The 22,227-nt window shown below is 48.6% G+C and overlaps 1 protein-coding gene across 1 annotated transcript in view; it reads right to left on the bottom strand.

Annotated features, from left to right (window-relative positions):
- The window catches only part of SNX30 (sorting nexin family member 30), a 47,938-nt gene extending 46,293 nt beyond the window's left edge, over positions 1–1,645 (bottom strand). Inside the window, exon 1 of the mRNA XM_075280452.1 lies at positions 1,022–1,645. Coding sequence (XP_075136553.1) covers positions 1,022–1,204 — 183 coding nt within the window. The 5' untranslated portion in view covers positions 1,205–1,645. The remainder of the gene's footprint in view (positions 1–1,021) is intronic.
- Positions 1,646–22,227: the final 20,582 nt, after the last annotated feature.

Below are 22,227 nucleotides of genomic sequence, written 5' to 3'. Positions count from 1 at the left end.
TTTCAGTAGTCCTCACCATTCCCAAGCAACAAGTCCAGTTAGTTTTGGTGCCTGACGTGCTATCTAGGGCCTTTAATATCAGAAGGGTAGTGTCAGACAGGTGTGTGATTCAGAGCTACACAATCAGAGGCAGCCATTGTCAGAGCTCAGAATCACAACCTGTGCCTGCTCCTACATGACACCACCCTCCAGACAATACAGAGCTTAAATCGCATATCAGGCACCAAAAGTAGCTGCATTGATTGCTCAGGAATGGTGGGGGTTTAGAGAAATAAGGTGGTGAAAGGTCCTTAAGTTTCCAAAAAAATGTGTGTGTGTGTGTGTGGTGGGGGTGGAACGACTGGCATATTAGTGTTGCACCTTTTACGCGTGACCCTGACTTGTATCAGGGATGTGATAATTTGCTGCTTTTCTACACTACTCCTACTTTTTAAATACAGTAGTCAAGGAGATTATATTATAATCGAAATCTATGCCAACCCCTGGATGGTGCAAATTTCACGGGACCTCCTGAAGCCCACCAGAATTATTAAGAGGCCACAGTCTCAATGATTCTGACGCATCTCACATCAGGAGGGGAACAGATTACAATTAGCGTAGGAAAACTTGGCCTGTTCTGACATATGAAGAATCTAAATTCCTATCTATTTTAGTAAGTTTTTGTTTTAATTAAGTTCCTTCTTTTATTTCTACAAGAAAAACATGTGGTCCCCACAAGAAGTTAGTTTTTAAGGCATATTTCATATAAAGATATTGTTTTACGCTGTATAATTACAAAAACACAAAAGTTACATAGCACAGCCATTCGGATGAGTCGCCCTAAAAGGGTTAAGCCATGTACACCCTACAGGAATATTGGACCCCCCTGAGGCCAGCTCACACTGACAGTACACAAGTAGAACCTGTGGATTTTAGCAGTTCATGTTTAGCAAACAGATGGTGACTGTAGCAAGATCCAGATACAATGTCACCAGATCCGGAGACAACTGTTGCCAAGTTTCCATACATAAGCATCTCTTACCTTGTCACCTATACTGCTGGGCTCAGTATGGATTAGGTCGGGGCTAGGGGTGTCACTGACCACCAGTCCATCATAAACTGCATCGTCTTCAGCCCCAGGGGAACAACTCAGAGGGTGCTTGATGTCATGTAAGGACTTCTGGCCAGACGACGGCAAGGACTTGGGAGTACTGGAGCCCGACATGATGAACGGCGTGTACCCTCAGCACCAGGGAGCCATAGCCACCTAGACTGCCGGCTAATAACAGGGTGTTCTCTAGAGAAAGGCGGAAAAACGGGGCGGGCGGGCGGCGGAGGTTTCACAATCTTATAGAAGGTGGGGAAGAAGCAACATCTTGCATGCAGCCCACGGTGCAGCTTATTCCTTCATTACAGGCACAGGTTGCCCCCACATCGTCCCCACTCCTGCAGCTTCCTCGCCGCCTCAGGGCTGAGGGTCCACAAAGTAAACACTGCCCGTCACTGGCACCGCCGTGTAGCCGCTCTCTTCCGGTATAGTACGAGGAGTAATGGGCGCAGTTGTCTGTAAGGACAGCTCGGCCACTTCCAGCTTTTCACAGACTCCTCCTTTTTCGCTTTCTCTCTCTTTTTTCCTCCATCCCGGTTTTATCACCCTCCCACTCTCCCTGACTAAGAGGAAGTTAACCCTCAGCCATAGCTCCAGGAAGTATTCGGCTACAGGAAGCTGGAGCCATGCCATGCCATAAGTACCAGGCACTGGTTACCCACAGGCATGGCAAACAGGGCTCCATGCACATTGTTCAGATATTTCCTACTGCAATGCCTAATGTAAAACATACATACAAATTATAAGCCTGATATATTTTATTAAGTTAGCTCTGCTTCTACTGTCCTCCCAAAAATGAGGAGAGGGGCGTCTGGCAGAGAAGTCACCTAGTTTCTTGAAGAGAGGACTAGACTTGTAGTCACTTGAAAAGGACCTTACTCCACCTCCAACAATATCAGTTCTGTATACTGTATAGTGTAATAGCTGTTCTGCAAACTGATCTGGCACAGTTGATTTTTTTTTCTCTATCCCCATCCATTCACAAGCAATCAATGCAGTTAGTTTTGGTGCTTGATTTGCTATTTAGGCTCTGCCTTGTCAGGCAGGAGCACTGCACTCCACCCCCACCTGACAGCACCATTACAGAGTTTAAAGGGGATTTCTGGGCTTTTTTTTTTTTTTTTTAAAAAAAAGGTCTGTTGTGTTATTAATGCGTTAATAAGTGCGCCCAAATACCTTTAGCAGTGTTTGAGTGGTTTCTGGGTTTCTCTGGGAGCTCCTAGCATCTTCTGCATTTGTTTACGTGGTGTAGCTTCCTGCTGCCTTAAAGGGGTATTCCCACGTCGCATACTCACCAGTCTTTGCTGCAGTAAATTCTTCTGTCTTCCGGCTTTGTTGTGTCATTGGTGGGCGGGGTTACATATGCAAAGCAACCGGCGAGAATTCATCGCTTCTATGCCGCTGGCCCTGCGTGTACGCTACCGATGCACTAGGCATCGGACGTACAGCCTTCACAATGTAATACAGACCCGGCATCCGCTGTAATAGAGAGGCGGATGCCGGGGAGTGTAGACACCGGCACAGGTGAAGCCAGCAGCGGCAGGAGCGATGCTGCCATTCCGCTCCTCTGACCCCCCCCCCCCTTCCTTCCCCTCCGGAATAGCAGCATCGCTCCTGCCGCTGCTGGCTTCACCTGTGCCGGCGTCTACACTCCCCGGCATCCGCCTCTCTATTACAGCGGATGCCGGGTCTGTATTGGTGGCCCCTCCCCCCCCCCCCCCCCAAAAAAAAAAAGTGTAAACTACTCCCCTCCAGGCTCGCTCCCATGCACTTAGCCCCTCCTCCCTCCCCCCTCAGAGCAGCAGATACATCACTTGACTTATGACCAGATAAGTCAAGGGATGTGTCAAAAAAAATGAATAAAGTAAGATAGTGGACAAACAAAGCAATTTTGCTGAAGCAGTGCATTTAGGAAAAGTCTTACATTCACATTAACAAGCAGTATAGATAGGATCCTTGTGATGGGACAACCCCTTTAACTAATGCAATGCATTCTGTTAGTTGTGGGCTCTCACACTATCTCCTTCTATAACACCATCTCCCTGTCTCCATAGCTATCCCGCCCTCTACTAGCGCTTCCCAACTAACTCAGCCCACCCCCTTACCCCATTATACTTACCTGTCTTCTTCTGGTCCAGACTTTCTTCTGCAGGGAACAGCTCCTCCTCTTCTTTGATTCTGCCACCACCTGCGCAGCAGTCTCGGAACTGTGCTGTAGCCTTCACTCCATCTCTACTGCAAAGGCGTGGGTGGCTTCTTCAGGTTCCCACGTTTGCGCAATAAAGATGGAGTGCCAGCTACAGCGGAAAGCAGGGACTCCAGCTCTTTTGCACACACTTGGGCAGATGTCACAGAAGGAGGAGGAACCATTCCCCACAGGAGGAAGGATGGAAGGAAGAGAGGTAAGTATGATGGGATGAAGGGGGGGGGAGTTGTAGTGACATTCTTTTTTTTTGAAACATGGTAATGGATCGTCACCAGATAAATCATAAAATGTCTCATGACAGCTCCAGGATATGGGTAACTATATATTTTTTATAAATTATGTAATGTAATTTAGAAAGTAGGTGGGGGGGAGGGTGTTTAGATTAGTGTAGGAATCTCTATTTTTTTTTTAAAAAAAAAAGGTCTGTTGTGTTATTAATGCGTTAATAAGTGCGCCCAAATACCTTTAGCAGTGTTTGAGTGGTTTCTGGGTTTCTCTGGGAGCTCCTAGCATCTTCTGCATTTGTTTACGTGGTGTAGCTTCCTGCTGCCTTAAAGGGGTATTCCCACGTCGCATACTCACCAGTCTTTGCTGCAGTAAATTCTTCTGTCTTCCGGCTTTGTTGTGTCATTGGTGGGCGGGGTTACATATGCAAAGCAACCGGCGAGAATTCATCGCTTCTATGCCGCTGGCCCTGCGTGTACGCTACCGATGCACTAGGCATCGGACGTACAGCCTTCACAATGTAATACAGACCCGGCATCCGCTGTAATAGAGAGGCGGATGCCGGGGAGTGTAGACACCGGCACAGGTGAAGCCAGCAGCGGCAGGAGCGATGCTGCCATTCCGCTCCTCTGACCCCCCCCCCCCCCTTCCTTCCCCTCCGGAATAGCAGCATCGCTCCTGCCGCTGCTGGCTTCACCTGTGCCGGCGTCTACACTCCCCGGCATCCGCCTCTCTATTACAGCGGATGCCGGGTCTGTATTGGTGGCCCCTTCCCCCCCCCCAAAAAAAAAGTGTAAACTACTCCCCTCCAGGCTCGCTCCCATGCACTTAGCCCCTCCTCCCTCCCCCCTCAGAGCAGCAGATACATCACTTGACTTATGACCAGATAAGTCAAGGGATGTGTCAAAAAAAATGAATAAAGTAAGATAGTGGACAAACAAAGCAATTTTGCTGAAGCAGTGCATTTAGGAAAAGTCTTACATTCACATTAACAAGCAGTATAGATAGGATCCTTGTGATGGGACAACCCCTTTAACTAATGCAATGCATTCTGTTAGTTGTGGGCTCTCACACTATCTCCTTCTATAACACCATCTCCCTGTCTCCATAGCTATCCCGCCCTCTACTAGCGCTTCCCAACTAACTCAGCCCACCCCCTTACCCCATTATACTTACCTGTCTTCTTCTGGTCCAGACTTTCTTCTGCAGGGAACAGCTCCTCCTCTTCTTTGATTCTGCCACCACCTGCGCAGCAGTCTCGGAACTGTGCTGTAGCCTTCACTCCATCTCTACTGCAAAGGCGTGGGTGGCTTCTTCAGGTTCCCACGTTTGCGCAATAAAGATGGAGTGCCAGCTACAGCGGAAAGCAGGGACTCCAGCTCTTTTGCACACACTTGGGCAGATGTCACAGAAGGAGGAGGAACCATTCCCCACAGGAGGAAGGATGGAAGGAAGAGAGGTAAATATGATGGGATGAAGGGGGGGGGAGTTGTAGTGACATTCTTTTTTTTTGAAACATGGTAATGGATCGTCACCAGATAAATCATAAAATGTCTCATGACAGCTCCAGGATATGGGTAACTATATATTTTTTATAAATTATGTAATGTAATTTAGAAAGTAGGTGGGGGGGAGGGTGTTTAGATTAGTGTAGGAATCTCTATTTATCCCGACAATCCCTTTAAATAGCACATCGGGCACCAAAACTAACTGTCCCAGTTGCTCAGGAATTGTGGGGGCTAGAAAAAAAAATTTCAACTATGCTGTAACCCATGGAACAGCACCTAATAACAGATTCTAAGAATTTGAATTTGAGAAGGTTGTGAAACATGTAGATGCCCTGCAGAGGCTTCCTAGCATGGCAAAGGAATTTCTCTCCGTGTTAATGTACTCTAAAAGATAGATGTGTGCCCTCAACTAAGAAAGATTTTCCTATAGGCTAGGCCATGGCAACTTTGGCCCTGACAGATCTTGCAGATAGAGATAAGTGATGCCCTGCCTATATTGCAGTTAATTAAACTGAAAGCTGGATTTCTTCCGATTGCCATGATAGCCTCTCAACAACTTACGGGTCGGAGTGTGGCAACATTTATTAAATTTATTTATTGGGTGCAATGCAGGCAGGGTGATGCTCTGACGTGTTACAAACTTTGCATAAATCTGTAATGAAAGTGAAAATAAAGACAACCCTGCAAGGCTAGATGAGAGCATTGGAAGGAGGGAGAAATTACGGAGGAAGCTGAAGAGCTAATGGTATTCCAGCAAGGAGAAGAGAAGGTCGTGGTTGAAGGCTCACAGCGGCTCAAGGGAAAGATAAGGTATCGAACCCAACCTGGTGTCATCCCAGCAAAGAAACCGATGGGGCCGGGCATCCTGGTAGAAACATCGGATTATGAAACAGTGGGACCATAACCACACCACCCTGGCACACAGAGTCCCAGACAGGGGGCAGAATGGAAGGTATGGTAAATCTGTTTCGGGTGAAAGTGTGATGGGATTCATGGTAAGAAGAGGAGATGACTATAGAGCAGATCCACCTCGATGACCATCCATTGTTATCTGTCGTCAATCAAACAGAAGCTAAAGGACCGCGGATTTATTGTACAAGTAGGGATCCGAGAGTCCTGCTATGGGTGGGCCCCCATACAAGGCAACCAAAGAGCGACTGAGGACGAGACAAAAATTAATCCAGGACACGAATGGGCAGGACCCGAAAGGCGTACAGGAGACGGAGTATAACGTCCATTTTCAAAGCACTTGTGCGGCAAAACCAAAACAATTCCAGGACACCATATTTTCTCAGATCTTACATTGGAAGAGTCATTGAATGGGTCAGACGGAATCTATATCCCCAGATACCTAATTGAGTGGGGTTTCCACTTAAAGGGGAATTGACTGGCCAGAGGCATGACTTCTGCGGGGGGGTTCTGGGGGGGGGGGGGGGTGTGAAGTAAAGTAAACCCCTTCCTGGCTGTGGCATATTTTGATTCCCCGTATACCAAACCCCATAACTTTTTTATTTTTCCATTCACAGAACCATATTAGGGTTCAATGTTTGTGAGACAAATTGTTCTTCATAATGGTACCATGTATTATTCTATATAATGCACTAGGGAGCTGGGAAAAAATTCTGAATTGATTGGAATTGGAGAAAGAGAGTGCATTTGTGCAACTTTCTTACTGGCTTTGTTTTTACAGCACTCACACTGATCCAAGATGACATGTCACCTGTATTCTATGTTTACGTATGATTCCAAGGATACAAAACTTATGTACTTTTATTTACATTTTAACTCCTTAACAAAGATCTAAATTTTTTTTCGTAAAGGGACTCTATCATTCAGAAAATACAGTACATTTCCCACATTGGAAGATCCTACTAATGTGTGTTTGGATGTTTAGATGTTTGTTCCTCAATCACGCAAAAACCGCTCAACCGATGTGGCTCAAATTTTCAACAAACATAGCTACTTTTCGGCACAATCGCAGACATACGTTTTTGCCAGGACCCCCACAAAACCACAACTCATACCAGCAGCTCTGCAATCCCTCACACTTTTTAGCATAGCAAGCCACAAACTCCCTATTGCCCTCTCAGACCTAGCTCCTAACCCCAGGCAGGGGAGGAGGCTGGGGTTGCGGGGGTGGGTGCAAAGGGAGGGGGGGGGGGGTTTGGAAAGGGGACACAATGACACCTAGATGGGCGAACGGATTTGGCTGAAATTGCGCCCATACATACCTTGGGTCCCGGATTGAACGATAGGCTACATGGAATTCCCGTACACCACCGCAATTCACTACCGTGACCGGTGCTTTTCACTTTTGAAATCGCTGCAGGACCTGGGACACTGTAGGACCTGGGATGACGTCATCCCAGCCCCATCAGCAGCTCACCTGTATGGGTGCCGCTTCTCTATGTGGGCGGAGCTATCGGCCGGCATCCACAAGAACATGGCGGCTCTCAGAGGTCCAGAGCGTCCTGAACCAGCGCCCGTACTCTGGGGCAGCGAGAAGTGCATACGTTGCCCCGCCTGTGTGGGCTTACCACAGGACCGCAGTGCTCTGCCACGGCCGGACAGGGGGTCGCCTGCGCCGCGGTCTGGAATGCCGGTTCGGCCTGCTGTCCCGTGGCGGCTGCGGCCTCTGGACTCTGCATGTCCGTTGGGGATGTCGCCGATGTCTGCTCAGGGCTATCTACAGTGTCATTCGGCCGCAGGAGAAGGGTTTTGACGACAGGCGAGTTAGGGGACTTTGAGAAGGGAGAAGGGTGGGGTGTTGGGAGTGAGGAGGTTGCTGGTCCTTTGGGGGATGTGGGAATGGGGGGGCCTGGGCAGGTAAACCCGGGGGCCCCTGGAAGGGGGACAGGGCCGCCACAGCACCCACAGATGGAATAGGGGCACATGGCTTGCCGCGGGAGGGGGCCCCCATAGGCACCCCTGTAACATCGGTGCACGGGAAGCCCGTGGTTTGGTGAGGCCGTGGGCACAGGTTGGTGGGGGAAAGGTGACACAGGGTCTGGGGGGGGAGGGGTCACTGGGTAGGCAAAACACGGAAGGGGGCATGGGGTGGTGGGAAAAAGGGGGCACGGGGTAGGTAACACGAGGAAAGGGGGGTTGGGGGGAAGGGGACACAGGGCTAAGGGGGAAAAGGGGCACGGGGTAGGAGAAAGAAGCGAGCACATGAGGGAGTGGGTAGGAAAAAAGGGGGTTGGCGGGCGCCAGGGGGGAGATGAGGAAAAGGGAGCCGCTGTGGACACAAGGCAAAGGAAGAAGCCTGCGCGGCGCTACAGGTGGGTCGCGCAGGGGGTCAGGGTTCCGCGGATGAAGTTGCGGGTACTGCTAGTAGTCTATAAAATCTACAATATCCCTTACAGCAAAAGAATGCTGTAATGATCACTCTGTACTTAAAAGAAGTTTATTTTACATTTTTTCTCTGAACCTATTGGACAATCTGACTATGGTACATGTCCTGATCCAACCTTTAGGCTGAGGCCCCCATTGCGGAAAAGCTGCTTTTTTTTGTTGTTGAAGATTTTGCAGTGGTTTTTTGAGCCAAACTTATGAGTGGCATCAAAAGGAATGGAAAATATGAAGGAAGTTCTAATACTTCTCCTTTCTGCTAAACCATTCTTGACTTTGGCTCTAAAAAATGCAGCAAGATCTGCAACGAAAAAAGCTGTGTTTCTACAATGCGGGGCCTGCGCCTTACAGTTCAGAATGGCACATGCCTTTCCCCCCTTGTCTCTAAATTGAATAAAGTTCACAATGAAGCAGTAACTGGTGTCCTATTTTTCGAAGTTAGAAATCATTGAGAAAATAAGGGAGAGTCAAGAATGGAAGATTATGTAGATAATCTGTTTTCCCTTAGCCCAAACAGCAGCACAAGATGGGGTATTCCTGCCCCTGTGTACTGTTAGGACAGGTGGAACTTTTAATAAACTAACAAGTTACCCTCCCATAAAAGGTCCCGGAGACCTCCCCCTCCCTGTGTTAGTCTCCAAGTACCATACAGACTCTAATTAACTTATCCCTACTAAGAAAAAAAGGGAGGGAGCTTTGTGCTGCTGTTTGGGCTAAGGGAAAACAGATTATCTACATAATCTTCCATTCCCCCTACGCCCAAACAGCAGCACAAGATGGGGATTTAACAAGTAATACCCCTTCTAGGGAGGGCGATCCTGACAAGCAGAGGTCAGGATAGAATAACCAAAGGACTTTGCCCTTGAGATATGCCAGTCCAATCTATAGTGCCTGGCGAAAGTCAAGTGGGAAGACCAAGATGCAGCTGCACAGATCTGGTCTACTGAGAGGGACTGCCTCTCTGCCCAGGACGCAGCCACCGACCTGGTAGCGTGGGCTCGCAAAAATTCTGGAACCTGCAGCCCCTGTGTCTGCAAGGCCACTGAGATGGCTTCTCTGATCCACCTTGACAGGGTAGGCTTGGACGCCTTAACACCTCTGTTGTGACCAAAAAAATTGATAAGTAGGTTTTCTGACTTGCGGAATGGGCCTGTCCGGTCCAGGTATATCTGCAGTGTTCGTACAAGATCCAAACTGTGCATCTTCTCCTCCCACTCCGAGGAAGGAGAGGGGAAGAAGGTGGGCAAGGTTATAGTCTGGTTTATATTTTCCACTGACGGAACCTTGGGCAGAAAGCCTTGAACAAACCTGAGCTGGACTCTGTCTGGAAAAAAGATTGTGTATGGCTCTGACGCCGCCAAGGCCTGGAGCTCACCTACTCGCTTGGCAGATGTGATTGCCAGCAAAAAGGTCACTTTCCAAGAGAGGTACTTGAAGTCCACCTCTGTTAAGGGTTCAAATGGAGGGCCACATAGCCCTTGCAGGACCGCAGCTAAGTCCCATTGGGGGGCCGGGGGCCGTACCGGGGGTCGGAGCCTAGAGGCCCCTTTCTGGAATTGCCTTATAAGAGGATTCTGAGACAGTCTAGTCCCCAATAGAGCGGATAAAGCCGAGACATGTACTCTCAAGGTGGCTGGGGACAATCCTTTGTCCAACCCTTCTTGTAAGAACTCCAGGACTGATTCAATGGATGATGTATCACACTGTCTCCTGGCTCCCCAATCCTTAAATACTTGAGCGATCCTCTGGTAACTACGATTGGTTGAGTCCGCTCTAGAGTGGGCCAATGTTCTTAAGACGGCCTGGGACAATCCTCTGTCTCCACGTACAGTGCGGTCAACCTCCAGGCAGTGAGGTTGAACCTGTCCAGATCCTGGCAGAGCTGACTGTTTAGAGTTACCAGGTTTTGGACACACGGAAGCCTCCAGTAGGTCCCTCGACTCATTAACATGAGGTGGGTAAACCATGCCCTTTTCGGCCAGAACGGCATGATGACAATGGCCGATGTCTGGTCCTGCCTGAGTTTCGCCAACACCCTGGGAATCATTGGAATCGGAGGGAAAACATATGCTAGTTTGAAGCTCCAGGGTATCGACAGGGCATCGATCGCCAAGGGATTGCCGTCCCGGTACAGGGAGCAAAATCATCCCACCTTGGCGTTGTGTTGGGTGGCCATCAGATCCACCTCAGGGAGACCCCATATCCTGGTGAGCTGTTGGAAAATTTCCGGGGACAGAGACCATTCGGCTGTTGTTACTAGTCCCCTGCTTAGTTGATCTGCCAGGACGTTGAGGTGGCCTTTGATATGCACCGCTGACAGCCGGGACAAATTCTTCTCCGCCCAGGAAAATATCAGGTCGGTCACCCTCATCAGGGAGGGAGACCTGGTGCCTCCTTGTTTGTTGATATATTGAACGGCCGTAGAATTGTCTGTCCTTACTCTGACAGCCTTCCCTTGAAGATGGGGAGTCAGAGTCCGTAGTGCCAGATAAACTGCCGTAAGCTCTCGCCAATTGGAGGAGCGAGTTCTCTCCTGCTGGCTCCATGTTCCCCGTATTAGGGTCTCCCCCAGATGCGCTCCCCAGCCTGTAAGGGAGGCATCTGTGGTCAACAGGGTCCAGGAGGTCTGGACCGTGGACCTCCCGTCCTTGAGTTGGGACCACCATTCTAGTGATCGACGGGCACTGATGGAAAGCTGGATAGGCTTCTGAAGTCCCAAGGGACTGTGGTTCCATACTCTCAGGATCTCGAGCTGTAAAGGGCGCATATGCCATAGAGCCCAGGGAACTGCCTCGATGGTCGCGGACATGAGACCTAGGACCTTCATCGCTGTCCTGATTGTAACCTTACTGGTTCGGGATAGGTGGTGAACCGCTCGACCAATCTTCTCCTTCCGAGGAGAGGGCAGGGAGATCATCATACTGAGAGAATCCAAGTTGAACCCTAGGAATTGAATCCGGGTAGATGGAACCACTACTGACTTTTGCCAGTTTACTAGCCAGCCCAGCTCGCTTATAAATGCCACTGTGATGCTCAACTGTGTGGCGAGGAGCTCCCTTGACTGAGCTTTTATCAGCCAATCGTCTAAATATGGGACAATAAATATCCCCTGGAGGCGCAGGGCGGCTATGACCGGGGCCACTACCTTTGTAAAGGTGTGGGGGGCTGAGGTTATACCGAACGGGAGAGCTGTAAACTGGAAGTGATGTAATCTTCCGTTTAGATATGTGGCAATCCTTAAATACTTTCTGTGTGGAGGATAGATGGGGATATGGAGGTATGCGTCCCTCAGATCCAAGGTGACAAATAGATCTCCTGGCTGCAGAAAGGGGAGAACCGACCTTATGGTCTCCATACGGAACCGGACCTTGCGGATAAATTGATTTACATACCTTAGGTCGATAATCATGCGCCACCCTCCGGTCGACTTTGGCACTAGAAACACGGGTGAGTAGACGCCTTGCCCTTGTTCGTCTAGAGGGACGGGTTCCAATGCAGCCTTGTCGATATACTCCAGCACAGATCTTTGCATATGAAGTTGTTTGGTGCCCTGAAGAGGGCGGGTCCTCCTGCATCTGTCTGGAGGAAGGGAAAGGAAGCTTATCTTGTAGCCTTCCCGTATAAGCTGGAGAACCCAAGGATCCTGGATATGATGGTGCCAGGCGGCTAAATGTAAGGAAAGACGACCCCCCACCTTGGCCCTGCAGGCAAGGGGATCGTGACAGTCAGAAGGTGGCTCTCTTTTCACCACCACGGGAGGAACCTCGACCGCCTCTTGGGCCCGAGGGGCGCCTACGAAATTGGCCTCTAGACATGCCTCTGGAGGGGGCGTAGCCCCGAAAGGATCGTTGCCTGGATCCTGTAGACTGGGGCAGGTTCTTACCTTTTGAATCGGCCAGACCCTCCATTATCCGGTCGAGTTCACTCCCAAATAGTCTGCCTGGCTCAAAGGGCAAGGCGCATAGATTGAATTTGGAGGCGTTATCTGCCCTCCAGGGCTTAAGCCAAAGCGGGCGCCTTGCGGCGGTGGACAATGCCATGGTTCTTGCTGCCAGCTTGACCTGGTAGAAAGCCGCCTCCGAGAGATAGTCAGACATGAGGCTAATGTTTGTCATGGCCGACAGCAAGTCGTCCCGATGGACCCCGGAGTCAATATCTCTCTCCAGTTTTGAGATGTTTGACCGCAGTTTAGCGACTACCTCGCTAGCCGCGATGCCCACTGAGGCTTGTGCTGAGGAAGAGGCGTATATACGCCTCAGGGACCCCTCCGCCCTCCGATCCATCACATCCTGGAGGTTAGAGCCATCCTCCGCTGGTACTACCGTACGCTTTGACAATTTGGAGACGGCAATGTCAACTTTGGGCGGAGGGCCCCAGGAGCTAGATTGTGCCTCGGATAGGGGAAAGAGAGACCTAAAGCGTCTAGAAGCAATGAATGGGCGTTCAGGGAACCTCCATTCAGCCTCGAGCCTTTTGACCAAGTCTGGATCGGCCCTGAAGGCTCTGAGAGAGGTAGACGGAGTCTCCTCAGTAGCCTCCCCTACCTCTTTAGCCCTAACCACTTTTAGTAGCTTGGGCATCTTATCCACCGAGAAGACCGGCTTAGTTGGGTCCAGGTTGTCCTCCTCTGAGGAAACCTCATCCAAGATTTGGAGACCCTCCATCGGTGGAAGAGAAGGGGGCGAATCCAAACGCGGTCTCTTAGATAACTGAGAGATCAAGACCTTCATCTCTCTCATCGACTCCTCGACAAATTCTCTCACCCAACCGACTACGTCACGGACCGAAGTGTCTTCTGAGGGGGGACCTCGACACCCGCGACAACATTGATAGGCGTAGCCATCAGGTAAGGGCACCTCGCACTTAACACAGGCTAGGTGGCGACGTTTGCTGGAAGCCTTCCTTTTAGGGTTATCAGCCACAGAGGAGGAGGATGACATCTAAGGAAAAACATATTACTCATTATTTTCCTTACCTTACAGCTTCTACCCTCAGAGCCCACCAGGGGGCATACATCACCTTTAAATAGGATTCAGAGCACTTGAAGTGTCTAGGAATTTTCTACTTTCTGGTTGCCCAGGGAACAGTAGGAACCTGCAAGCTAAGCAGACAGGCACCCTACTCTGGGCAGACCAGAGCTAAATAGGGCGAAAGGGGGGCGGAGACATGCTAGCTCCGCCCCCTCCACCTCCTCTGCCTGAGCCAAGGCTGAAGGGCACAAATTTCCTTTAGCCTAACCTGGCTAAGAAGGCTGGAGAAGAGGGGGGACACTGCCCCCTTAAAATTTCCCCAAAACGGAGGCTAAGAACGCTGAGAAGCGCTCCCAATCCCTGGCCGCGCGGGGACGCCGGACCGCGCATGCGCGAAAAGAATTCCCGCGCATGCGCGGGAAGAGCGGAAGTCCGCGGAGCACCCTAGCAGTGCCCGCGGCGGAAACAAAGACCTGCGGCACAAAGTTCCTCCCCCGGCCGCCTTGAGCATCTCCCCCCCAGGCGGCGGGGGAGAGCCGGGAGCGCGCGGCGCAGCAGCGCCGAAGACATCAGAAAGATGCCACCTCTCACTCCCTCTCCCCCACCCGGACGCCGGAGCATGTCTACCCAGGCTGGGGGGGGGGGAGCGCCGCACAGAAGTCAGGAAAGAAGCCCCACACCCCCAGGTAAGACCAGAACAAGGGGGGGGGGGGGCTAAAAAAGATTCCCAAGAAAAATATGTGGGAGAGGAGGAGACCTCTCCCTCCACCTGTCCTGGTAACAGGACAGAAAAAAACACAGGGAGGGGGAGGTCTCCGGGACCTTTTATGGGAGGGTAACTTGTTAGTTTATTAAAAGTTCCACCTGTCCTAACAGTACACAGGGGCAGGAATACCCCATCTTGTGCTGCTGTTTGGGCGTAGAGGGAATGAATCTTCCGGCATTTGAGCTGTCATGGTGTTGCATGAAAACCAAATTATCGGTAAGGCATAATTTTAAATATTGCTATGATAAATGGCTATTAAAACGCCACAAAAAGGGTGTCAAACCATTGGGGCAAATTTTTGAATACTGGCTTTATCAGTGCAGGCCTTCATAGCCCCATTGCCTGCAGAGGGTGCGCATGGAGGGAAAAGTTTGAATCTAGTCTAAAGTTTAGGCTGAAAACATGCATATAGATTTGGATTCAGTTTGTACAGTTTTTGATGCAGTTGAGTTGAATCCAAAAGTAGATCCAGCAGAAATGAGAAGTTTGACTCTTAAATAATGCAGACATTTTTCATTTTTGTGTTTTTGTTTTTTATTCCAAATGCCATAACTTTCAGCAGGCTCCCAGCTGCCATTGTAATGGGGCACCTCGCACAATCACGCCGTAGGGGAAGGGGTCCTTACCGATTCTCATAGGCAATGGCGTAACTAGGAATGGTGGGGCCCCGTGGCGAACTTTTGACATAAGGCTCCCCTCCCCTTCCTGACCGACACCAAAGATCCCAAACGCCCCCCCCCCCCCACTGCATTCCTGCGCGCTCTATTATGCTCATAGTGGTCCCTGTACACAGTATTATGCCCCATAGTGGCCCCTGCACACACTATTATGCCCCATTGTGGCCCCTGCACTCGGTATTATGCCCCACAGTGGCCCCTGCACACAGTATTATGTCCCATAATGAACACTCATGAACAATTATTATACTCTGGGGTCTTTTCAGACCCCAGAGTATAATAATCGGAGACTGATGGGGGATACAAACATAAAAAAACACTGTTACTTACCTATCCCCGGCCCTGCTGCAGTCTTCGGTGGTGTCGGCCATCTTTAATGACATACAGATGTCACATGACCTGGGACGCAGGTCCCGGTCAAGTGATGTCAGGGACATCATACAACTAGGTCTGGTGCCTGTATGGAGCGTGGAGAGGTAAATAATACTGTTTTTTATGTTTTCTTACGTCTCCCGGGCCAACCGATCATTATACTTGGGGTCTGAAAAGACCCTCAAGTATAATAATAGTGCTTGTGGGGCCCACGGCTCACTTACCGATCCCGGCCCCTGCCAGGATCGGTAAGTAAATAGGGCCCATTAGCGGCCGGAATAACTCCAGCCAGGAACGGCTTATTAAGAAAAAGAAAAACGCAGCGGTAGCGGCTGTCGCCGGGCCCCTAATGTCCCGGGCCCTGTGGTACCCCTGCTACCCCGGTAGTTACGCCACTGCTCATAGGGAAAGTGAAAGTAATCACTCAGATGCCATGGTCGCATTTGACAGACAATTAAACATTTGTAGACAAACATTTTTGCAGATATAGGTAATAAAAAAAAAAATGTAGAGTAAAAATTTTCTTTAACCATTCTTTTTTATGGGATTTGTCAAAGACTTCCTTATGATGGACAGGCAGGGACACTACATGCAAGAAGATAACCTGACCACAATAAGGAAATCATGACTTGGATTGAGACCATAGAAAGTCACCACTAATATGATTATAGAAAAATTTTGAAGGCGTTATCGAGCTTCCAAAAATTATCTGCAAATATATCCACAGCAGTGCTAAATCACTGTACATTTACCATGATGCATTACTCTTTGTAAGCCCGACCTTTCTCCACTCTCCCCTGCAATGAAATCATAGGCAATAAATCACTTCCACATGTCCTGTGATGTTTCATTCAAGCTCTTTCCCCTCCCTCCCATGAGAGAAGGCAGGTGCATTATGCAACAGGGTGCCTATGCTGCTGCTATAGACCAGTGGTTTTTAAGGAGTGGTATGTGTACCCCTAGGGTTATGTAAAATTGTCCTCCACCAGGTTACAGAGATAATGTCAGGTGGTCACAAGCGTAATGGCGCATACCCTACATGACCATCTGACGTCATACCTGTAGGCTGGAGCAGCATAGGTAGAAGCGCTGGAGCCCAGAAAAGGTAAGTAACATTGTATTTATGTTGACTCATTGCGGCCTCTGTTAATTATACTCTGAGGGTCCAAAAAGACCATCAGAGTAGAACTGTAGTTTAGTAAATGACAAACCCCCCCAAAATATTTGGTTCAACTGAATCCCAGAAAAATATTACAAAACTAACCAAGGTCCTGGGCCCAAAAAGACAGTCGGAAAGGTGCAGTACAAGCTCTCACAATAACACGATAAAGGAGAAAAGGGATTGAAGCCTAGAAGGAGAGCTTCCCGGGAACTATTGCTCCAATGGGCGCAGACATATGGAGGACCAGGGAACAGAAAGACACATAGACAAGGGGTCAAGAGAGGAGAGAGAAAAATGAGGGACAACAGACCTGAATGTAGTTACAGACACTCATTCCAAGTTATCAGGGGTTTGGGAAAAGGAGCTAATGAAATCAGTCGAAACACCACCCATGGCCACCAGAAAACTTAGCTGCTACTAACCCCTCCATATGCCATATGTGGAGGAATTCCTGGAGCCACTCCTGCAAAAACTGCGCCAGTGCCTAGGGATGACTGCCCTGGCAGCCACGAGGAAGTGTCGCAGGAGGTCATCCTTCGCCGCTTTGTATTTAGAAACTGCTATTTAAAATCAGTACAACTCTGTGAGCCATAGACAGACCCCCAGACGCCTTCACCAGTGCTGATCACGAGGTCAGTTGTACTTTTCTGTGTCTGGGAATCTGAATTGTCACTAAACAGTATCTGTACTGGTAATAAATGCTCTAAAAGCTTAAACCAACCAGAACCCACAATAGACTTATAAGGCAGAAATAGGAGAATAGTCGTACATGCAAAGGATCAAAACCAGCAGAAGACAACAGAGACATAATCAGGAAATAAAAGCGAAATCCAGTAGAAAGCCAAGTTAATTCTTCACAGGTACGTCAATGGCAAAATCAGTAGGCAAACAAATATCCACAAAACAAGCCAAGGTGTAAGAATGATGCAATACAAAACACACACTATAACGTACAGTGCCAAACTAGGAACTTAAATTAGTTGGCAACCTGAGTCAGGAGGGAGGACACTAAGAGGGCATTCACACACTGTGAGTTTGACTTCAATGGGTTGTGTTTAGCGCACGTAACACATTGAAATCAATGGGTTAAAAAGCCTCCCACTGATTTCAATGTGTTACACGCTCTAAACGGAATCCATTGAAGTCAATGGGATTCTGTTTTGCAGCGCTGATTCTTACACGAGTTATCGTTCCAGAACCACCGCCACGTTATATCGTGTGATTGCCCCCTTGTATATGCCTCTTCAGCCACTAATTGGACAAACTCAGGAAACGTCTGAAACTGCAGAAGCTTCCCATGTTGACACAGTAACCTCAAATAGTGGCTGAATTGATACTCCTAACATATACTGTATGGAGGGGCCACTATGGGACATTATACTATATGGGGACTGCTATGGCACTGTAGTGGTACTTATTTTATATGTAGACGCCAGGGGTGAACCTGCCCCTTTCGCTGCCCGAGGCGAACGACAGAAAGCCGCCCCCCCCCCCCCCAAGAGAAGGGGGCGGAGCGGAGGGACGTGGCGGAGTGAAGGGGGCGTGGCTTAGTGGCGTTCGCAGGCACGGAGAGGACCTGCTGTTTGTCTGAGCGTGAGGGGAGGCCGCTGGAGCAGCGCTGCTCCAGCGGCCTCCCCAATCCACCGCTCGGTGCTAAGCCAGTCCAGGACAGCTTGTCCTGGACTGGCTTAGGTAAGCAAAAATGCCGCCCTCCCTGGGGCCCTGGCATAGCGCCGCCTGAAGCGGTCGCTTCAGGTCGCCTCATGGGAGGTGCGGCGCTGGTAGACGCCATATATTAGATGTGGTGGACACTGTGGAGGTCATAATATTACATGAGGGACCCTGAAGTGTGAGCGCCACTATACTACATGTGAGGACATGAATTGGAAATACTAATGAGAGCCCCGGAAAATTAAATCTCATTAGTTTTCCTGTTAGGCATCATGTGCTCTGTACGCAGAGTGTGTTATTACCTGGGCCTGTATTTTGGTGGCACGTATACTGCTTACCCGTATTACTAGAGTAGTGTGAAGACTTTTCTATTTGTTTCCCTTTACATGAAAGATAAAAATTACAAATATAGAATACTGCAGCAAGTCTAAAGTCAGCCATTTATACAAAATACCACAGACTATCTCCCCCAATTTTGCCATTAGTACAGGAGTACCTGTTTATTTCATAGTGCAAAAAAAAGAATTTCCATATTCATTAAATTATTGTTGAACACAACGATTGCGGCAGAACCAGCCAAATAGCTGATGAGTATGGTGCCTCCCTATTATCTTTTGACATAATCTGAAAAGGCATCAGGCAGAATTTCAATGACAAACACTTGTTATAGCACGAAATAAGCCCTGCCATAGGTTTCTAACAGTGCTTTTCTCCCCACTTACAATATATTTACACTCGGCTGCTTGTGAATGCTTATGGGTGAGACAGGAAAGATAACTAAGGAGCATGGGGACCTTTATGCTACATGCGTGTGGCAAAGTGTTTCAGCATGTTAATACTTTCTAAAGGCAATCATTTTTTTTTCTTTTTTTAAATGTAGATTGTGAACCCCACATAGCGCTCACAATGTACATTTTTTCCCTATCAGTATGTCTTTGGAATATGGGATGGAAATCCATGCAGACACGGGGAGAACATACAAACTCCTTGCACATGGTTTTATGCCCTTGGTGGGATTTGAACACCAGGACTCCAGCGCTGCAGTACTAACCACTAAGCCACCGTGTGGCCCCTAAAGGCAATAAATTCTTGTAACAAGTGATGATCCACTATATATAGCATACTGATTATGAAGTTTTTCAAATAAAGCTTGTTTCCCACTCTCTCCATATAGTTTCTATTATTGTTGGAAGCACATAATCTGTTTTATATCTAACAAAAGATGCAAAAATGGCAAAGGAGCACGTTATTGTTTGTCATTAGATGACTTGAATTGTTTACATGCAGGGGACGGACTATTAGACATCCGCCGCATAGTGTTCTGCTCCAGTGGCCTATGCTTTCACGTAACTAGGTGAAAGCGCTAACTAATTACTGACTTGTCCTCATTAGCAGCCTCACAGGTTAATGTGCAGCCAGTAAGGCGAGTAAGACCATAACCAATTAGTGCTCTCACTTAATTTAGTGAAAGCATTGGCTAGCTCAGCACTGACTGCTACTGTGGAGTGGCCCTACACCATCTTACCATCCTGCCTGCCAATGGCCTTCACTTGTAGCTGACAATCCCTTGTCTTATCCCCTTGCTCTTTGCACCATCATCTGTCTTGTCCCTGTTCAGTAGCTGACCACTCTGAGAAGTATCAACTTTGTATTTCACCCATGGCAAAGACCACACCCATACAGGATATAAAGGGTAATTCCAGATGTGCTTGATGGGAGACATGTCTGGGGATGCTCCAGGCAATTGTAGCACATTGAGACCACTCAGTGGTGTGACTAGGAATGGCGGGGCCCCGTGGCGAACTTTTGACATGCCTCCCCCCCCCCCCCCCCCGCAACCGACGTCAGAGACCTCGACCGTCCCCCTCCTCCGCAGTCTATTATTTCCCTTAGGGGCCCCTGCACATAGTATTATGCCCCATAGCGGCCCCTGCACACAGTATTATGTCCCTTACTGGCCCCTGCACACAGTATTTTGTCCCTTACTGGCCCCTGCACACAGTATTTTGTCCCTTACTGGCCCCCGCACACAGTATCATCCCCTATAGTGTCCCCTGCACACAGTATTATACTCCATAGTGGACGCCCATAAACAATTATTATACTCTGAGGTCTTTTCAGACCCCAGAGTATAATAATTGGAGACCCGGGGGAATAAAAACATAAAAAAATTCTGTTTCTTACCTGTCCCCGGCTCCTACGCTGTCTTCTCCGCTGCCGTCCTTCTGAAATGACATCAGATGTCACATGACCCGGGACGCAGGCTGGGTTCATGTGACGTCAGAAAGGACGTCAGGAAGGAGGCCTGGCAGGATCATGGACAGGTAAGTAACAGTGTTTGTTACGTTCCCTTACCTCTCCTGGGCCTCCGATCATTATACTCGGGGGTCTGCAAAGACCCCCGAGTATAATGATAGTATTTGTGGGGCCCGCGGTGTCACTTACCGATCCCGGCCCAGCCAGGATCGGCAAGTGAATAGGGCCCGTAACGGCCTATTAAAAAACAAACAAAAAAAAAACGCAGCGGTAGCGGTTGTCACTGGGCCCCCTAATGGCCCGGGCCCTGTGGCAGCTGCCTCCGCTGCTTCTAGGGTAGTTATGCCCCTTAGACCACTGTTTGCTACCCTAAGCTTGGGATGTGGCATCATGCGTGCCCTCATGTAACCACTGTCTCCAACACCTCCAAACAGCTAGGTCAAAATAATTTAGATGACACGTATTTTGTTGAACTGACCATTCAGTTTCTTTGTCCAATGATGCGCCCCATCTGAAAGTCTGTAAATTGAGGAAAATGTTCTTAAATGTATTGTAAAGGTCATAGACCTATCATCAAGAGGTACACTACCCAAAAGTAGCTTGTAAGAGCCTTTGTGTAGGAAAGCACGGGAAGCCCCTTTACACCCTTGTGTGGCAAGACCCAGTGTCTAATAAGGCCACACCTTTAATCATTCACATATTTGCCTGAGACATATCTGCATGCCACATTTTTCAGAAATCCAACATTTCTATCTGGGTGCATTATTTTTTTGTCAGTGAGTGTAATTTGACAAAATTCGGATACGAAGTTAGTGTGGGTTTTGATGTCAAAATGACTTGTGTGTATAGCCTAAAGAATCACTATGCACTTGTATATTTCCATTCATTGTATGCCTGACTAACCTGCTCCCCCCATCAAAAAAAAAAAAAAAAATGGTGACATCAGATGATTCTATAGTAAATAAAAAAGAAAACTGCACACATGGAAAGCTTTCATTTGCAATCCATCCATTAAACTTATGAAAGGTCTTGACAGTACTAGATACAGAGGACTTACCACTCTCCTCTGACCACACCACCCTTGTGTTCTGTCTAAACTGTCATAATTAGAGATGAGCGAACAGTGAAATGTTCGAAGTTCGATTCGAGTAGCTGCTCAATACTCGGCTGTTCGATTGAACATCGAACCCCATTATAGTCTATGGGAAATAAATACTCGTTTAGGGGAAACTACTATTCGACTCAGGAGGGTCACCAAGTCCACTATGACACCCCAGGAAATGATGCCAACACCCTGGAATGTAACTGGGACAGCAGGGGAAGCATGTCTGGGGGCATCTAACATGCCCAAGTCACTGTATTACGTCGGGATCCCTGTCAACTTGCGATATGCGGGAGCTGACTTTTTCCCATAGGAATGCATTGACCAGCGTTGATTGGCCGAATGCTGTATACTGTATGGCATTTGGCCAATCAACGCTGGTCAATGTATTCCTATGGGGAAAAGTCAGCTCCTGCATATCGCAAGCTGACAGGGATCCCGACCAGATAGAGCCCCAAAGAGCTGGGTGAGTGACATTCCCACCTAAATAAAGGTAATCCCTAGCTAACCCTGCCTGTACATCTGTCCCTGTCTCACAGTCACATAGTTCACAGTCTCATATGACCTGGATATTAAATCCACTATTCATATAAATTGGAGGTCACCTGATTTAGCCAGCCAACTCCTTTTTCCGATTTTTTTTCAATGCCACTATTGTCGTAGTTCCTGTCTCACCTCCCCTGTGCAGTTATTGGTGCAAAAAAAGCGCCAGGGAAGGTGGGAGGGGAATCAAATTTTTAGTGAGCTTGCCACCTGGTGTTCAACTCGAATCGAACATCTCGAACAGCCTGATATCCGATCGAACATGTACTCGATCGAACGCTGTTCGCTCATTTCTAGTCATAATACATTATATTTAAATGCCTTGAACAAA

The sequence above is a fragment of the Leptodactylus fuscus genome, chromosome 1 (genome assembly GCF_031893055.1).
Source record: "Leptodactylus fuscus isolate aLepFus1 chromosome 1, aLepFus1.hap2, whole genome shotgun sequence".
Classification (NCBI taxonomy): domain Eukaryota; kingdom Metazoa; phylum Chordata; class Amphibia; order Anura; family Leptodactylidae; genus Leptodactylus; species Leptodactylus fuscus.
The sequence above is the reverse complement of the archived record's forward strand: the minus strand, read 5'-3'. Positions and strand labels throughout refer to the sequence as shown.